The 19,100-nt window shown below is 39.4% G+C and overlaps 1 protein-coding gene across 3 annotated transcripts in view; it reads right to left on the reverse strand.

The window, feature by feature from the left end:
• The window catches only part of GCC2 (GRIP and coiled-coil domain containing 2), a 63,495-nt gene extending 44,953 nt beyond the window's left edge, over nt 1-18,542 (reverse strand). For all 3 annotated transcript variants that reach the window (XR_008792545.1, XM_056114595.1, XM_056114594.1), the window contains exons 1-7: nt 18,435-18,542; nt 18,283-18,336; nt 17,969-18,053; nt 15,954-16,021; nt 6,928-7,032; nt 3,340-5,784; nt 2,641-2,710 (exon numbers count right to left, since the gene is read on the reverse strand). Coding sequence is in view for 2 of the 3 variants with exons in the window: in XM_056114595.1 (XP_055970570.1) it covers nt 2,641-2,710; nt 3,340-5,784; nt 6,928-7,032; nt 15,954-16,021; nt 17,969-18,053; nt 18,283-18,336; nt 18,435-18,440 (2,833 nt within the window). In the remaining variant the exon portion in view is untranslated. The remainder of the gene's footprint in view (nt 1-2,640; nt 2,711-3,339; nt 5,785-6,927; nt 7,033-15,953; nt 16,022-17,968; nt 18,054-18,282; nt 18,337-18,434) is intronic.
• Between the last annotated feature and the right edge of the window lie 558 nt (nt 18,543-19,100).

Raw genomic sequence — 19,100 nt, forward strand, 5'->3', positions numbered from 1 at the left:
GACTAAAAGTAAAACACACCAAATAGAATGGGAAAACATAATTGCCTTTAACACCAAATAAAAGGTTAATAGTGAAGATACAGAGAGCACTCACAATGATCAAAAACAACAAAATAAAGACATTATCGAAAACTGGAAATAGGAAATAGACTTCTCTGAAGATAGACAAATGGCCAATAGATACATGAAAAAGTGCTATTGTCTCTTGTTAGGGAAACTCAAAAATGACAATGAAATGTCTCACACAAGTGTGAATGGCATATGAGTGTGCGTGCACACACATGCATACACACGCGTGCGCATACGCGCATACACACACACACACAAACTGGGAACAAACTATTGACAGGGGTGTAGTAAACAGGAACTCTTGTTCACTGCTACTGGGATGTTGTCTGGTTCTATCCCTATGGAAAACTGTATGGACATTTCTCAGAAAATAAAGCTGCCATATGACTCAGAGATTCCATTTCTTGGTATCTACCACCTAAATACAAAAACACTTATCCAAACTCATTGTAGCACTTAGTACAATAGCTAGACTATGGAATTAACTTAGATATCCAAAGACAAATGAGTGAATAATGAAGGTTGGCACATACACACAATGGAATACTATGCATTTATAAGGAATTATGAAATCCTGCTCTTTGCTGCAACGTGTATTAAACTGGAAGGTATTAAGTCAAAAGAAGGAAAAACAATGGATGGTCTCTAATTTGTAGTATAAAAAACAGTAGGCGGGGCTGGAGCAATAGCACAGTGGGTAGGGCGTTTGCCTTGCACTCGGGCAACCTGGGTTCAATTTCCAGCATCCCATATGATTCCCTGAGCACCGCCAGGGGTGATTCCTGAGTGCAGAGCCAGGAGTAACCCCTGTGCATTGTCAGGTGTGACCTAAAAAGCCAAAAAAAAAAAAAAAAAAATAGAACAGTAGGAATGCAAAGTCTCAAATGTGGGGGCACTAAAATCATCCCTCACCCTAGATTACAGAAATGAGGATAGGGAAGGAAAGAAATCAAGTAGTAGTAAGAAGGTATAGGGGCCGGAGCCAACAGCAACAGGTGCTTTGGCAGTGTAGAGCTGCGGAATATGAACATAACTAGCCAATGAAACTCTAAGCATGAGACTCCAATTACAATAACCAAATTAAAAAACGCCTGTCAAAGAACCTGGGGATGTTGGCGGAAGTTGATACTGGTGATAAGATTGGTGGTGTCATATTGTATACTGAAACTCTTATTATGAACAGCTTTGCAAACCTTAAACATTTTAAAGAATAAAATTGAGTACCTGACCTCATTTCTTTTTTCTTATTTATTTTTTGGCCCGAGCGGGCCCAGTAACGTCTCCACTGGAGACTTTGTTGTTACTGTGTCTGGCATATCGAATACTCTCGGTAGCTTGCCGGGCTCTCCGAGAGGGGCGGAGGAATCGAACTCGGGTCGGCCATGTTGGTTGCGTGCAAGGCAAACGCCCTACCGCTCTGCTATCGCTTTATTTTTTTATTTATTATTTTTTGGCCACACCCAGTGTGACCACGGCTTACTCCTTGCTCTGCCCTCAGGAATCACTCCTAGCAGGGCTTGGGGGATCTTACAGGGTTCTCAGGAATGAATCCAGATTGGCTGTGCTCAAGGCAAGCACCATACCTGCTGTGATGTTGCTCCAGCACTGGCCTCCTTATTTCTCAGTCTACTGCAGAAAAGTGGGAGTTGTTCTAAATTCTTTTACCTTTCCCTCAGTATCACCAATCTGTCTGAGGAATTAAGTGCCTAATATTACGTCCTTGCCTCCCCAGAACTGTATAGCATTCTCCTTGATTTACATGTCAACCTAAGTACCTGCTGTTCGATCTTGTTAAAATACCATTTTCTACATGTGACAAAATTATCATTCTTAAAGACACAAGAGAATAGATAGCATATTTCATGCGTACCCTAATTTAAAACAAGCAATTCATGCTTTTTTACACTGCCTCCATATCTCAAAACCAGTAAAGTTCCAACAGCTCCTGTGGCATCATCTTTAAGAGATGCAGTATTTTATTCACCTATTATAAATGCCGAAATATATAAGCATTGAAAACCTGCTAAATCAATGAAAAACCCGCAGTCCGCACCATTCAGAAACGAAATGATATTTGGGAGGGGTGGCACTAAACAGTGGTTTATGGGTCTCTGCTGTCTTTTTCTTTGTTGACACACCCAGTAGGACTTATCCTTGGTTTTGTGTTCACTTTCTTTATGGATCACTTTTAAAGGTACTTGTTGGGACTACATGTCGTGCAGATATCAAAACAAGATGAGTCACAAAGGCAAGAACCTTATTCCATGTACTATCCCTCGGGGTGACCAGAAAGTGAGTTCTAAAAGGAAAAGAAAATAGATGGTGGAAATGCAAGAAGAGACAGCTACTATGTTTTAAACAAGTCATTACTTCATTACTCTATTTTCCAAACAAAATGTATGTATTTTTGTCATATCCAGTGGTGCTCAGGGTGCCTGTGATATGAGGGACTGAATGTGTGCTTCTTGCTGTTGATCTACCTCTCCAGGCTTCCTACCAATTTGCATTAGGGTACATCTGTGTACATTTGTGTATCTTATTCTAACAATGTACACAAAAACCATTGATTACCTATTCTTTCTTCCAGTTCTTTTAGTGAAGAAGGCTGATCATTTTCTACAGGTGATTTCTGTATGGAATCCTAGATTTTACAGGAAAAACAAAACATCACTTCACTCCCACGATGTACTTGTCATTATATGAAACATGAAAAAAATTATCAGAGAGCATACAAAAAGTAATTTGGTGGTCTTTTTCTTACTTGGTCAAGGTAATACTTATTTTTAATATATATAAATATATATTATTTACTACAAAGATTAGAAGTATTCAAGATCAAGATGAACAACCTGACACATCAAACATGTAAGAATAAATGACTATAATTTGTCATCCTTTGCTAAATTTTATAGAAAACCCTAAAATTTTGGCTAAATGTAAATACCGTCAATAGCCTCCATTTTTGCTCAACATTAAATAATGTAATACATATATTACACAACAGAATATAAACTTTTCATGTTTATCTAGTTTTTCTAGTAGTTTTATAACTTTAACCAAAATTTAGCCCCAGTTAATCAAAACTTATATTTTCTAAAGCTCAGTGATTACGAAAATATATAATGCCTTTCTCAGAAACTTGGCATTTGATCTTAAATGTCAAGAACTTACCAACGACTTCAAAGTGTAAAAATGTTAACGTGTTTATTTTCAAGTCTATGAGTGGAACGAAGAATTCACTTAAACCAATAAATTTCAAATAAATAGTACCTGTAATAGTTTCAACTCTGCTCTCACATCCTGCAATTCATTCTCTTTCTGTTCTAGTAATGGCTTTAGGTTTTCAAATTCCTTCATTAAAGATTTTTCTTTTTCATTAACTTCATTTGTCCTATAAAATTTTTGAGATGCATCTTCAATTTGAAGTAAAAGATCTTGATTTTCAAGCCTTGTTTTTTCATGAGCGTTCTTCATTTCTAACAGATTAAACTGTAGGACCTCTTTTTCTGACAGGGTTTCTTTCGATTCTTTTCTTAAGAGTACATTCTCTTGCTCAGAGTCTCTCAATGAAGACCTAAGTTCCTCACACTGAACTCTGTTTTCTTCTTGAAGACACTTAATCTTTTTCTCTAATTCTATTATTCTTTCATCATATCGAGAAGCCAAATTATGTTTTTCCTCACTTATTTTAGTGAAGGATTCACCTATAGCTTTCAGGACACTTGCAACATCTTGCTCCTTGTCTTCTGAAACCTTTAATTCCATTTGTTTTAAAAATTCATCCAACTGGGTTTTGATAAATAACTTCTGAACTTGCTCATTTTCAAAACATTTATTTAAATTATCTCGTTCTTCAATTGTTAACATAAGTTTCTTTTCTAATTCAGAAATTTGTTCCTTAAGCATAGTATCACCTTCTTTTTGAGAGAGGAGGGCTTCCAAATCCTTACTCAGTTGTTTTTTTTCTAAAGTCAATCTACTATTTTCCTCATAAAGAGATTTCATTTCAGATGACAGCGCTGCCTGGTCTTCAGAGAGAATTTTTAACTGAATCATAAGCTCTTCTACTTTTTTGTCACTTTGATCCTTATCTTTTGAAGTTTCTTCTTGCCTTTCCATTAACTCATTTACTTTTTTTTCTAGTTCACTGTTGTATTTAGTACTTTGTTCCATCTTTTCCCTAAGTTCTATATTCAATCTTTCTTCCCTTTCACATTTTTTATGGAGGTCATCTATTTCTTCAAGAGAACTTTCCATTTTACTTATGAAATCATCTTTTTCCTCAGCAAGAGAACTTATCTTTGCTTCAAATTCTTTTAATATGGCATCTCTTTGACTGAGACTAACTAAATATACTTCATTCTTTTCCTGAAGGTTCTTTATGATACTTTCAAATTCTGGCACAACTTCCTGCTGTGATAACTTTTCATTTTCTCTCTGGAGACGGTTCACAGTTTCAAGAAGAGCATCTTTCTCATTAAAAGCAGTTCTGAGTTTTTGTTGAAGTTCACTAACATCAGATGCTTGCTGCTGCTTCATGGATTCAAACTCTTGACTTATTTTTCCAGCAGATTCCCCCAGTTCTGTTTGTAAAATTTCCATAATCTCTCGCAAACTCTCATAATTTAAAATTGCTTCTTGCTTCTCTTGCTGTAGATTTTCATTTTGTTCCTTAAGACCTCGTATTTCAAACATTAATGCTAACTTTTCTTTTTCTGAATCAGATACAAATGTCTCATTTAGTTCTGACATTTCTTTTTTATGTTCTTCCTTAAGATGCTGTACTTCTTTGTTATGTTGCTCTACAATATGGCAAAGTTGCTTATTTGAATCTTCCAGCTGAGATTTTAACCGTTCAATTACGCAGCCATATTCTTCTTTGGCTAGTAATAATTCATTAATTTTAAATTCTAAATCTTCCCGTTCATGAAAAAATTCATCCTTTATTTGTTGGGCATCAATTTCAAATTTTAATTTAAGATTATTCATGTAAGTTAACTCATCTTTTAAGATACTATGTTGAGACTCCAGTTCTCGTAAAGTGTCTTCTAAGAGTTTGATCTTTTTATTTACGTCTTGTTCATCATCCTGTAAGAGTAAGTAACACGCTTGATTTTCTTGGTCTGCATTTGAAGCTTTCCTTAAGTTTTCTAATTCACATTCATTTTGACACTGAATGTTCTTCTCACTTTCCTCATGTTGTTTGACCATGTGGTCTACATTATCTACTTCTGCTTTGTGTTCTTTAGCAGATACTTTGTTCTGGAACATCAATTTTTTCAGTTCTTCTTGGTGTGTAGCCTGTAACTGTAAAAGTTCTTCTTGCAAAATATTAATATCTTTTTGGTAATGCTGAGAATTAGCTTCAATGACTTCTTGGAGATGAGTAATTTCTTGGTCCTTTTCATCTGTGGCAGCTTCTAATTGCTTTTGCAGATTTAAAATTTGCTCCTCAAACATTGGTCTAATTTTCTCAATCTCTTCTTGTAGTCTTTTAACATTATCTTCAGAGTCATTCTGAAATTTTAGTTGTTCTGAAAGCTCTAGTTGTTTCTTTGTTGCTTCTTCCAGTTCCTTTTGCAAGCTAGCTTTATCTTCACCGTATCTAGTGTATTCCACCATTAATTCATTTTTCAGATTCTCCACTTCTTTCACATAGTATTTTTTTGACTGTTCAAATTCCTTGTGCAAATCTTCCATCTTAATTACAGAATCCTATTTAAAAAAAAAACACACACACATACAGAAATTTTAAACAAAAGAAACTTCACTCCTTAGGAAAAATGTTTGCCTTAGGCTCACTGAACAGAAAAGGAAATAAACAGAAATTAACATAGAGAAATAATATATAATATTGATATTCCAAGAATTTTTTAAGCTCTGGTTTCTGTAAGACAGTAAAAATAGAAGAAATAAAAACATTATTCAAAGTAATAACTAAAAGCTTAAGAAATCTCTGAATTTTACTTTCTTTTGTAATAAATCATGTAAGCTGTGTTGTCATAAAACTGTTATGGATAACTCCAACACAGTCTAAATAAGAGTTTTTGGAAAAATTCAGCCCCTAACCAACAGGCAACTGAATATAGTAGACCTGAACAGATAATGGCATTCAGAGAATGGGTTAGAACCAACTTATGTAAATGCTTTTCTATAAAATAAGTATTCCTTTCAGTTATAAAGAATTACATTAGTTTATAGAGGCTGGAGTGATAGCACAGTGGTAGGGCATTTGCCTTGCACATGGCCGGCCTGTCCGAGCCGCGTTCGGTTCCTCCGTTCCTCTCAGAGAGCTTGGCAAGCTACCAAGTGTATCTCGCCTGCACGGCAAAGCCTGGCAAACGACCCGTGGAGCATTTGATATGCCAAACACAGTAACAACAAGTCTACAATGGAGATGTTACTGGGCCCACTCGAGCAAATCGATAAACAACGAGAGGACAGTGCTACAGTGATACATTAGTTTATAGAAGATAAAATAATAAAGTATTAATTTTACAAGTATAATTGGTTATTTTTCTTTTTGAATATGCTCTTATTTATCACTGTATCACTGTCATACCATTGTTCATCGATTTACTCGAGCAGGCTCCAGTAATGTCTCCATTCGTCCCAGTGCTGAGATTTTTAGCAGCCTCTCCTTACTCGTCTTTCCTAATGCTGCCGTACTAGAGGCTCTTTCAGGATCAGGGGAATGAGACCCATTATTGTTAATGGTTTTGGCATATCAAATATGCCATGGGTAGCTTGCCAGGCTCTGCCGGCTCTTATTTATAAAATGTAAAAATCAAAATTTTTGGTGTTTGCCAAAATTCACACTACTAAGTTAATAAAAAATTAAGGAAAGTATGGTCTCACCTCAGCCTCTTTCTTCATTATAGTATTTTCCTTCCTCAGAGAAAGACATTGCTGCTCAGTCTCTGCTTTTTCCAGAAGAATAGCATCCAGACGTTCAGTCAGGGCCTGTTTTGGTGTATTGAGTATTTGTTTGCATGAGTTAATTATGGAATGACTATAGGCATAATTATCTCATTTGTTTCAAACCATGCTAAAGTAAAACCAAAAGATTAGAAACTATAGGAAATAAATGCTCTGGAACTGGAGGCTACAATATGTCTGGGATTAGCACCCTTAATGTGTCGGGGTTCAAAAATTGGAGATTGATTAATGGACTATCTGAAGAAAGACTGAAGAACTGGTTAGAGTACACAAGAAGTCAGTCATGCCCCTGTTCCTTGAAAGACAAGTTTACTCTGAAGAAATTAAATAAGTAAGGAAATTATTAAGATGGTATAAGAACAAACTCAGAGTATGTTTTCAGAAATAAAAAAGGTAACAAACAAATAAACATTAGCTAGACTGCACAAATAAGCATCTACTATGTCATAAATTACAGAAAATGTTTTATTTGACAACATATAAAAATTAATGCAATGGATTTCAACAGAAAAAGTTTCAATAATTCAAGAAAAAATTTAAAACTATTTAAAAGTCAAACTACAGTTTTAAAGTTGTTTGTTACACATACAGATTAAACACATAGCTTTTAGAGTCCTATAACATTTTCAAAAACTATGTTTTTAAAGACAACACAATGAAAAATTTCCTGAAATATTATTCATTCCTAGGAAACTACAGAAGGATATGAGCTTTGGAAGATATTGAGCTAAGAAAGCTCTCCCAAAGTTAGAATAATTAAGAAGAGTAAATGACATACAGGGGCTAATACAGGAAATCCTGTCTATACAGGAAGCATAGACATTCACAGGATCAAAGCAAAAGACCAATTCCTTGAAAACTGTCGCTCTCAAAAACAATTAGACTAAGTACAAGTGTTCAGGGGAAAATATACAAGATTATTTCAGTTTTTAAAAGTAGGGCTCATTGTGAAAGATGGCTAAACTTTCATTTACTGTAACAGGAATTTAAGAGCTAAATGTCTAAAATAAATCTAATAATAGAGAAATAAGCACATTATACAGAAATGCAGGAGTAATTTCCATGTTATTTAATATTTTCATAAACTATTTGGTACTTTTTTTAAAGTTTTTGGGCATCACCTGATTATGCTTAGGGGTTACTCCTGGCTCTGCACTCAAATTATTCTTGGCGGTGCCTGAGAGTCTGTATAGAATGGGGAGGATGGCATCTGGGTAGGCTGTGTGCAAGGCCAAGTACCCTACCCATTGTACTCTCTCTCTGGCCCCTAGTACTTTTTTTTTTAAAGCTGGCTCAGAAAGAGCTTCATTGGTAATACACTGGAAGTTGGAAGATGGCAAACTCATGTCCTAAAAATAGCCATCTTGTCTGCAAGGATTTGTTACAGGGAAAGAACAGGGAAAAAAGAGTGAACTACAGATAAGGACACAACAGATGGAAAATAAAATCCCCTCCTGGGCTGGTTCTCAGAGTGCACTACTCCCATCTGCTCACAAACCCAAGCTGAAAGTCAGGGGAGGGAAAGCAAAGCCAAGACTACCTTTAGTCTCTGGGGCAAGGACAGGGTAACACTAATCTCTAGCCCAGTTTTAGTCCCTATGGCAGTTCTCTCTTCATTTTCATAGAAGTTGGGTTCTTTGACACTGGAGAGATAGTACAGTCGGCAGAGCACCTGCCTCGCACACTGCCAACCTGCACTCAATCCCCAGCACCACACCAGGAGTGATTACTGAGCACTGCCAAGTATAACCAAAAAAAGGTTGGGTTCTCAAGACAAAGCTACTGCTTTGAATTAAAATAGTGCTTTAACCCTTACCCTGAGATTCTTACGTAAGTGAAACTAGTTTCTTTTTTGGGTGGGGAAATAGAAAGGTTTATTGGAATGCAAAAGGGAAAGGAAAACTACTAGTATAAGAGTAAACATGCATGGCTAATTTTGTAGGTTTTTTTATAGGAAAACTGGGCCTTTGTTCTTTTCTTGCCCACCTCCCACCAACAGTTTCTTTTAATTTTAATTCCCTTGATGGACTATTAATGACAGGGCTTCATACATACAATTTTCCACCACCATACCTTCTACCATTAGATATACCTAATACTTTGGCTAATATGAGTAACTTGATTTAAAAAAATCCCTTTTTTATATATTATATATTGCAGCCCGGCAAACTACCGAGAGTATTCGATATGCCAAACACAGTAACAACAAAGTCTCCAATGGAGATGTTACTGGGCCCGCTCGAGCAAATCGAGGATCAACGGGAGGGCCTTTACCTTTACCTTATATATTGCTGCAGGTAGAGAGAAAAAGGAGCCCTGGGGAAAAACTATCTGGAACCTAAACAAGTCCAAACGCATAAAAGCCTCTGAGATACAAGACTCCTCCTCCAATCCCCCAAAAGGCACTGAGACGCAAACTGCCTGCTCCCGAGTTTCTCCTTTCCTAGAGTAGGCCTGCACTACTATAAAGTTCTTCCTGAGTACTGCTTTTTGTTGTATCCAGGCACAGAGCCCGACTGCACATCTTAGGAGAGGCTCCAAACCTGGAACTAAGATCTGAGGCATAGCACAGCTTGAATGCATACTTTTTTTTTCCACTCTGGAAAAGCCTGCATTCTCTCTTGAACATGCATTTCTCACCCTCCTCTCATTTCCCAAATAAACTTAACCTTACTCACTGTTTGTCTCCTACTGAAATTCTTTTCTGCGAGGGAAGGAAATGGACCTGGAAAGCCTGGGCAGGATTTAGGACTAACCTTCCTTTCCTATAAAGAACAGTTCCTCACTCTACCCTGAGTTTCACAGCTCTCCGAGCAAGGATAATTCCCCACACCATGCAGAAAGAGTGTGATACAGGTGCATTTTGATGGCTGCTGGATGGAGCTGTTAAGATATAAGGTTTGTATTGTGGAGGTGCTCATAGCAAACTGTCATTTCAAAACTTCCCCAGACACTTCCCCATGTAACTGAGATAGACAGAGAATGAGGGAAGCTTCTCCCACTACCTCTGTCATTAGACAGAATCAACTGAACAGAGTATCAGTAAATATACAAAAGCCCTTGGGGCCAGAGAGATAGTACAGTGGGCAGAGCACTTTCCTTGGATATGGACAACCTAGATATGATCCCCAGAATCCCATACAGTCTCCCCCCACTGCACCAGTATAGCCAGGAATGATTCCTGAGTGCAGAGCTGGGAGTAACCCCTGAGTATCATCAGGTGTGCCCCCAAAACACTCCCCCCCCAAAAAAAAAGCCTTAGAAAAATTTACTTTTTTTAAAAAAAGAAAAAAAAACACAGAAGCCCTAAATGAGTTAGTAGAACTCAAATTATTTGACACATATAGAGATTTGATCTTCCCAAAGTATGTGAACTGTCACAGATTCTTCTCTCATGTACAAGGAATGTTCTCCAGGACAGACCACATACTAGGGCGTAATTGAAACATACATAATTTGTTATTACTTGTCTTTATCTTGAAGATGTATTTATTGATTTGAGTTTTTCCTTTCCTGAGTAGGCCTGTACTACTGTGAGTTTCCATCTTCGTATTACTTTCTGCTGTATTCCATAGGTTCTGATAATTTCTCATTATTATTTCATTTGATCCAGTCATTAACTTGAAGCATTTTGAAGCATTTTGTTCAGATTCCAACTGCCGGAACTTTTCCTTATCTCTTTTATGGTTAATTTTACCTTTAAAATTTTTACCTCTCAGTGTTCTGGTCTGAGAGGATACTTGGCATGAATTCTGTATGAATCCTTCCTAACAGCTTCAATGAAGCCAACATCACACTACTTACAAGAGAAGACAGAGATAAAAAGAATATTTCAGATCAATATCCTTGGTCTGAACAGCAATGCAAAAATTCTCAACAGGGGCTTTAGAGAGAGTATAGGTGATACAGTGTTTTCTTTGCAGGCAGCTGACTCTTTGTTTGATCTTTGGTACTGCATATGATTCCCCCAACTATCACCAAGAATGATGCCTGAATGCAGAGTTAGAAGTAAGCCAGAAGCACTGCCAGGTGTGGCCCAAGTACCACTCACCAAAAACAATAAACAAACAAAAAATCCTAGACAAAATCCGGGTGAACAGAGTTTAAAAACATATCAAGGGTCAGAGCTAAAGTATAGTAGGTAGGGATTTGCCTTGCAAGTGGCCAACCTCGGTTTGATCCCCGGCATCCCTTATGATCCCCCAGGCACCGCTTGGAGTAATTCCTGAGCACAGAGCCAGGAGTAACCTTGAGCATTGCTGGGTGTGACCCAAAAAGCAAAAAAAAAAAAAAAAAAAGAAAGTAAAAAAAAGTGCATCCAAAGAATCATGCACCACAATCAACTTAAATTCATTTCATAAATGCAAGGACGATTCAATGTGCTCAAGTCAATTAAATACAGCATATCAACACACAAAAAGATAAAAATTATTTCATAACATTGATAGACACAGAGAATGGTTTTGACAGATTCATCACTCATGACTTTTAGAAGATGCTATAGAAGAAACCTTCCTGAAGCTACTAACAGTTCTCTAAAACAAACTCACAACCAATGTTATTCTCAATGGTAAAAACCACAAAGCATGCAAAGTAAGGTTGTCCACTGTTTTCACTAAGAATCAATATAGTACTGGCAGTTGTAACCACAGCAATTAGGCAAGAAAAAGGAACTAAACATATCCAAATAGGAAAAGTTAAATTATTACTATTTGCAGAAGGCATGATAATACACATAGATCCTAGTTTATTTAAAAACAAACTCCAAGAAACATTAAACCAGTAAAACAAAGTTGCACACTATAAAATCAATATACAAAAATCGTGACTACATTCCTATGTGTAAACAATGGGCTAGAAGAGAAAGAGAAAAAGACCACTCCTTCAAATGTACTGATGTTGCCAATGAAATTTGTGTTAAGCCACATCCAAGTGTAAGCTACTCGCAGTACATGCCAGTGACACCATCAACATGTAGGTCTTCAAACACATCAAGTACCTTGGTATTAACAGAAGATGAAGCTATAAATCATGAAAGATAGAAAAAAAGATCATTTGGAATGGAAAAATATTGATGTTCTTGGATAAGAAGAATCCACACTGTCAAAATGACCATCCTACTGAGAACAGTATATAGATCCAATACAATCCCTATCAAAATTCAAATAACATTATTTAAGGACTTACAACAATCACTAATAAAATTTGTATGGAATCACAAAATACCCCAAATAGTCAAAACCATTCTAAGAGCAAAGAATTTGTGGTGAATCCCATTTCCTGGCTTGAGGCTATAATTTAAAGCTATATTAATCAAAACAGCATGGGCTCCATTAAGGATGGGCTGTCTGAACTATGGGCAATAACCAGGCTTAGGATAGACTACAGATAGACCAGTGTATTAGAACTGAGAACCCAGAGGAAAACTTGGCAATCTATGATTAAGAAAGGAACTGTGTTAATGTATTGATTAACAAAGGAGCTATTCAACAGTCCTGGGGAAACAGGTTAAACAAATGCAAAACAAAAAAAAAAAACAAAAAGAAAAAAATTAAATCCATATCTCCTAGGATACACGAAAGTTAAGTCAAAATGGATCAAGAAGATATAGGCACATCAATGTTCATTACAGCAACTAGCACAACAGCCAGGACACAAAAAATAACTCAAATGTCTGACAGATGAATCAATACAGCAGCTGTATACAAAATGAAATACTAGGCATTTAAAAGGAAAGATGAAATCATGTGGTTTGCTGCAACTTGGATGGAACTGGAGTTTAACATATTAAGTGAAGTAAATCAGGAAACGGACATGTGAGATGTTTTCACTTATATGTGGTGTAGAGAATAGCAGGACAAGAGAATGGAACGTATCAGTGTGGACAAACTCTTGTTCCTAGATTTACAAGATGAAAATATCTAAAAAGGGGAGAAAGAGGGAGAAGGGAGAAAGAGAAGACATGTCTGTATCAGGCACTTTGGTAGCATAGATTCGGTGGTAAATATGATGATCTAAATCATAAAAACAAAGCTATTATCTACATGTGTCTTAATGATAATAATTTTTAGAAAGGTATATAAGGAGGGGCTGGAGTGATAGCACAGCGGGTAGGGCGTTTGCCTTGCACGCGGCCAACCTGGGTTCGATTCCCAGCATCCCATATGGTCTCCTGAGCACCTCCAGGAGTGATTCCTGAGTGCAGAGCCAGGAGTTAACCCCTGTGCATTGCTGGGTGTGACTCAAAAAAAAAAAAAAAAAAAAAAAAAAAAGGAGGAGTGGGAGAGTGGGTATATAGGTGGAAATTTTGGGTCACTGAAGAGGAATGCTAACACTATTGGTGGGGGGAACTTCAGTGTTAAAATACTGTCTGTCTAAAATTCTAAATAATACTATAAATCGTCTAAATACCTTTTTAAAAAGAGAATTCCTATTTATTTATTTATTTACCTTTGTTTCGATAGCACAGCGGTAGGGCGTTTGCTTTGCACGCAGCCAACATGGTCGACCCGAGTTCGATTCCTCCGCCCCTCTCGGAGAGCCCGGCAAGCTACCGAGAGTATCTCACCCGCACGGCAGAGCCTGGCAAGCTCCCCGTGACGTATTCGATATGCCAAACACAGTAACAACAAAGTCTCCAATGGAGACGTTACTGGGCCCGCTCGAGCAAATCGATGATCAACGGGAGGGCCTTTACTTTACTTTACTTACTATTTATTTATTTATTTATTTATTTATGGCTTTTTGAGTCACACTGGCAATGCTCAGGGCTTACTCCTGGCTCTCCACTCAGAAATTACTCCTGGCAATGCTTGGGGGACAATATAAGATGCTTGGGATCGAACCCGGGTGGGCTGCATGTGAGGCAAGCACCCTCCCAGCTGTACTATCACTCCAGCCCTAATAAATTTTTTTTTAAACATAAAACTTCCATTTAGTGTGGTTACACACATAAAATACCTCCTACAGCATATGGTGCTACTAATAATAAAGACTGAGCACTTATGTGACAGGTCCAGTACTAAGTGCTATACAATTTATTAACCTATAATGTAACACTTTGACTCATAACTACCCCCTCAACCAAAATGATAATCACAATTACCCTGATAAGCATATTATCTCTGTTATCAGATAAAGAAACTCAAGTCAACAGATGAAGAAAAATGTTAAGAAACAGTGGGCCAGAAAAGTGGTCAGAGCATTTGTCTTGCATGCAGCTGACCTGCGTCCAATTCCTAGCATGCCATATGGTTCCCTGAGCCAGTTAGGAGCACAGACCCAGGAGTAAGTCCTGAGCATGACTAGGTGTTGCCCAAAATCAATAAACTTAAGTAACACATTATGGCCATTACATGCTAGTGAGTGACTGAATAAGACTATGTAGATTTGTATATGACGGCCTGACTCCAGACTCAGTACTGTTAACTACCATATACTTTGACTGTCACTAATTAAATAAACATACATTAGCCAAGAAAACAAAAAGAAAATCACTATATATTCAGTAATACTTAAATGAATCAGTTTATTTTGAATCCAAAAGTATTTGGGCAGACCTTTCATGTTTTGATATAAAATATATACTGTTTGGCCTGGAGAGATAGAACAACAGGTAAGGTGTTTGTCCTGTACCCAGCCAACCGAGGATTGATCCCTGTCACATACAGAGTCCCCTGAGTACCGCCATGAGTGATCCCTGAGCACAGGCAGGTCTGTCCTCTTCCCTCCTTGAACACTGTTTTAGCTGAAACATGAAGTGGTAGTGTCATTATATGCAAAGGAGTCAAAAACACTTTGTCGTACTCCCTAATAGTACAACAATTCACACACTGAACCACTTAAGGAGATAGAGAAATAATATAATCGAAGAATATATGGTAAGATTTAAATTATAAATACGGAAAAGAAAAACATGACTGCACAGCTTTGAGAAACAAAGGAAAGCTTCAAGGTCCGACCAAGGCTGGAGAGTTGAGCAATTTGGTATTCTTTGCTGCAGCTGACTAGATCTGATCCCTAGTAGATGGTTCCTACACTCCACTCTACCCCTAGCATTGCTGGATGTGGTCCTGGAGATGATCAAGCACTGCTAATCTCTGGCCCTGATTGGTCCAGGCAGTGCCACATTCATGGGTCCTTGGAGAACTGCCTGGAGTGGCACCTAGCACCACTTTGGAGGCCCTCCTCCAACCAAAGAAACAAAATAAAAAGGAAAAGAGAGTCGGGCCGAGTGAGAAAGGAAAAAGTACTGTTAGCAATAAGGGCATATAAGAAATAAGCAACTCAGGTTCTTAAAAAGGAAACATTACAACGATTGTTCTATTATCTGGGAGTAGCATACAGTGTTAATGAGAATCCAGTTACGGCGTGAAATATGAGGCATTCAACATAAAAATTATGGAAACAGGAGAGTATAGTAGGATGCATGAAACTAGAGTTGAGGTGTCTCAAAAATCCAAAATCCTAAAAATTAGCACTACCAGTGAAGTCTACAGAAGATTTGGTCGTGTTGGGTATGAACAGAGGGAGAGAACTGTATGAAGAGTCCTTCTGCCTCCCCTGACATCTATGAGATTTGGTCAGTACTAATGCCCAGGGCTATATATCAAAAGGTAACCTGTTAATTATCTAAGTCCAGAGTACTAACTGGGTTTTCTAAGAAGAGGAAACAAAATGAGGGAAAAACTGTAATGATCCAGTATGTGCGATGAAAAGAAGAGAATACCCATGCCATTACCAAGTCTACTGTTGTTTAACCCTCTTTTTATGTTAAACAGAAGGTAAAAATTTTTAACCAAGGGCAGGAAGAAATGGGTAAATAGGGAAAGAAAGACTTATGGTACTCTGGCAGGGTGACAGCACTCAGGAAATGTGGCTTATCATTAGATTTTTCCATTAAGCACATAAAAATTAAAAAGCAGTAATAACAATTGTTCCGTTACCTTAATAATATCATCAGTACCTCCAACAACAGGCTTTGACTTGAATTCTTCAATTTCTTTCTCTAATTCTAAAACACACACACACAAATCAGTTCAGAAAAGAAGAAATTTCTAAATGATAATCCTCTTTTTAAAAAAATTCTCATTATAAAATATACTTAATAAGCACATATTCTGAGAAAGGTTATTACTTTTGTTTTTGTACTACATCAGGTAGTGCATTAAGACTATTTCCTCAGAGGACCAAATCTGGAACTCTTGCAAATGAATCATGTGCTTTAACCAGTTGAACTATCACTCCAGTGCTTGAGAAAGTAGTTTTACCCAGAATTACCTGTTGTTTACTTATTAATTTTGGGAGGGTCTCCCGAACAGGGACCTCATCAGTGACTTTTAGCCAAATGGGCCAGGGGTTCAGTAACCAGGCCAAGGATGCAAAGCAGCTCAGCCCTGCCATGCTGGAAATATTCAGAGATCCTAACAGTACCCCAAGTACTTCTCCTAACCACTACACTATCTCCTGTACCCGGCATTATTACTTTTTAATTTCTCTTTTACTATGGAAAACATCAATAAATAAAACGTAGAGAGAACAGTATGAGTATATCTACTCATCATAGCAACTACTATTATAGCTAATGTTGAACCATCACTGTATCACTGTCATCCCATTGATCGTCGAATTACTCGACCGGGCGCCAGTAATGTCTCTATTCCTCCCAGCCCTGAGATTTTAGCAGCCTCTTCTTACATGTCTTTTCCCAATGATTGGAGGCTCTTTCAAGGTCAGGGGAATGAGACCTACTGTTGTTACTGTATTTGGCATATCAAATATGCCATGGGGAGCTTGTCAGGCTCTGCCTGAACCACCAAACTTAAATATTAACTTCCTCCTCCTTTTCTTGCCGATGCTGTTTTTTATTTTTTAAATAAACCTCAAACACTACAGTTTCAGTTATAAGTAACTTTTTACTTTATAAAGCAACAACCTAACTCACAGTAAAGATAAGTGCCAATCTTTGTGTCCAATTTATGTCTAAATCTAGATCTTAGAACTCTAAACAAATTATTACAGAATGATCCAAACTCCCAAAACACAATTATGATACTTTTCTGGTAAAAAGTAAGTCTTGATCTGTAGGCTAGTTAGTTAATAACTAACAATAACAATACCAAGTTAAGTCATTGGAAATAAAAAGATCATCCATATACACAAGAGAAGCATACTTAAATCTTTGTGTTTAAGATAAATAAACTTAAAGCTGAATAACAAAATCAACTTTAGCAAATAAATATACTTAAAATTCCAAGAGTAGAAAAAAAAATTTTCTTTCTTTTTTTTTTTTTGGCTCTTTGGGTCACAACCAGCGATGCTCAGGGGTTACTCCTGGCTCTGCACTCAGGAATTATTCCTGATGGTGCTTGGGGGACCATATGGGATGACAGGTCGGCTGCGTGCAAGGTAAAAACCCTACCTGCTCAGGCCCCAAGTGTAGAAATGTTTTATTTTAGGCCTCTTCATTTCTTTAGGCTAATGACCTTGTATTGCTAACATTTCTACTTACTCAAGGGGGAAAAAACCTCCACTATAATGAGAAGAACCAAAGGGGGAAAATACTTGGTAAGATTTGGAGGGGTGGGGAAGGTGGGGGAAGAGCTGGGCCTGTAGCAGTTCCTGGTAAACCAGGCAGTGGTCCAACAGGCAAGTGTGAAGGCTGAGAAGAGACTGGTGCTGCAGGTTACCTGCCACCCCGGCTCTGCTGGGTTCCGAGGCTGCACAGTCATGATCAGGAGATCAAGGGGAGCCAGAAACACTGCCTAAGGGATGTGCCCGAGCCGTGCCCTGCCCTGTCCACAACAGGGAAAATCCCCTTACTTAAGTTTAATAATACAAATTAACATAGGGAAATCATCAGAATGTTTAGAGGCGTATCAATTCTAAATGAGACAAACAAAAAGACACAGGTTTTAAATCATGATGAGGCTAGAGAAGATGAGTATTTTCAACCCGCTACCTGTACATCTTGATTTAGTTTTCTGTAGCAGCAGCATCTGCTTCTTGGCAAACTTGATAAGCTCTTCCTTGGGCAGAGTGTCCAGCTGAAAGATGCGAGGATGGGGCTCACTAGCTCGCGATTCTCCAGCACAGAGAGAGGCACGCACACCCGGGAACAGCCCGCCCCGCCGGGCAGTGGGGCGGGCGCAAGTGTCCCGCTGCCGCGGCTACCCACACCGACGCCCCGGCCACCCCCTCGGCGCCGCGGCCCAGCCGGCGACCGACGGCGGGACGCGGGAGTGACCAACGGGGGGACGCGGGCCCCGGCCCTACCTTGGATCTCGCGGTCCCGGGGGCGGCGGGCGCGGCGGCCCCGTCCGGAGGCTCCTGCAACACAGAGGCCGGTCAGGCTCTGCCGGCGCGGCCCGAGGGAAACGGGGGCTCCCTTCTGTCCCACCGCGACCCCCGCTTCCCCTGCCGTTTACCTCCATGGCCGCCGCGCTGACCGGGAGTCCGCTGACCGCGCCGACTCGGGGCCCGCCGATCCGGAGCTCGATGACCGGGAGCCTGCTGTCCGGCGCTACGCGGACCGGACCCGGCACTTCCGCCTGCGCGGCGCCGGCTGGCCGAGGTCAAAGGTCACGGCGCCCGCCCACAGCGTATCCCTAGCTACAGCTCCGCGAGGTTCCGCTTCCGCTTCGGCGGCCGGAAGCGCGTGCCTTCGCGTCACTCGCGCGTCTGTGCCGCACGTCCGCGTCCGGCCGGCTCGGGCCCCACCCGAAGAGTGCGCTTGAGGTGGTCCTGAAGCCCCGGAAGGGCCGGCCCGCGGACGGCGCCTCCCACGCCCGCGCCGCTTCCTCTGCGTGTGGGCCCGGCTGCCCGCGCTGCTGAGAGAGCGTGACCCGACCCTGACCCCTTACCTGCCCCCCCTCCGGCTGCAGCGAGAGCGTGGCCCGATGCCGATCCCGTCCCCGACCCTCGCTGCAGAGAGCGTGACCCTACCCTGAGCCCGTCCCCGCCCCCCCAGAGCGTTACCCGACCCTGAGCCCGTCCCTGCTGCCCCACCACGAACAACGGAATGACAGTGATACAGTGATATAGCAATTATATTTTTATTTAAAAATTACAAATTTGGAAGACTACAATCCCCA

The sequence above is a fragment of the Sorex fumeus genome, unplaced genomic scaffold (assembly GCF_029834395.1).
Source record: "Sorex fumeus unplaced genomic scaffold, SorFum_2.1 ptg000026l, whole genome shotgun sequence".
Lineage (NCBI taxonomy): Eukaryota > Metazoa > Chordata > Mammalia > Eulipotyphla > Soricidae > Sorex > Sorex fumeus.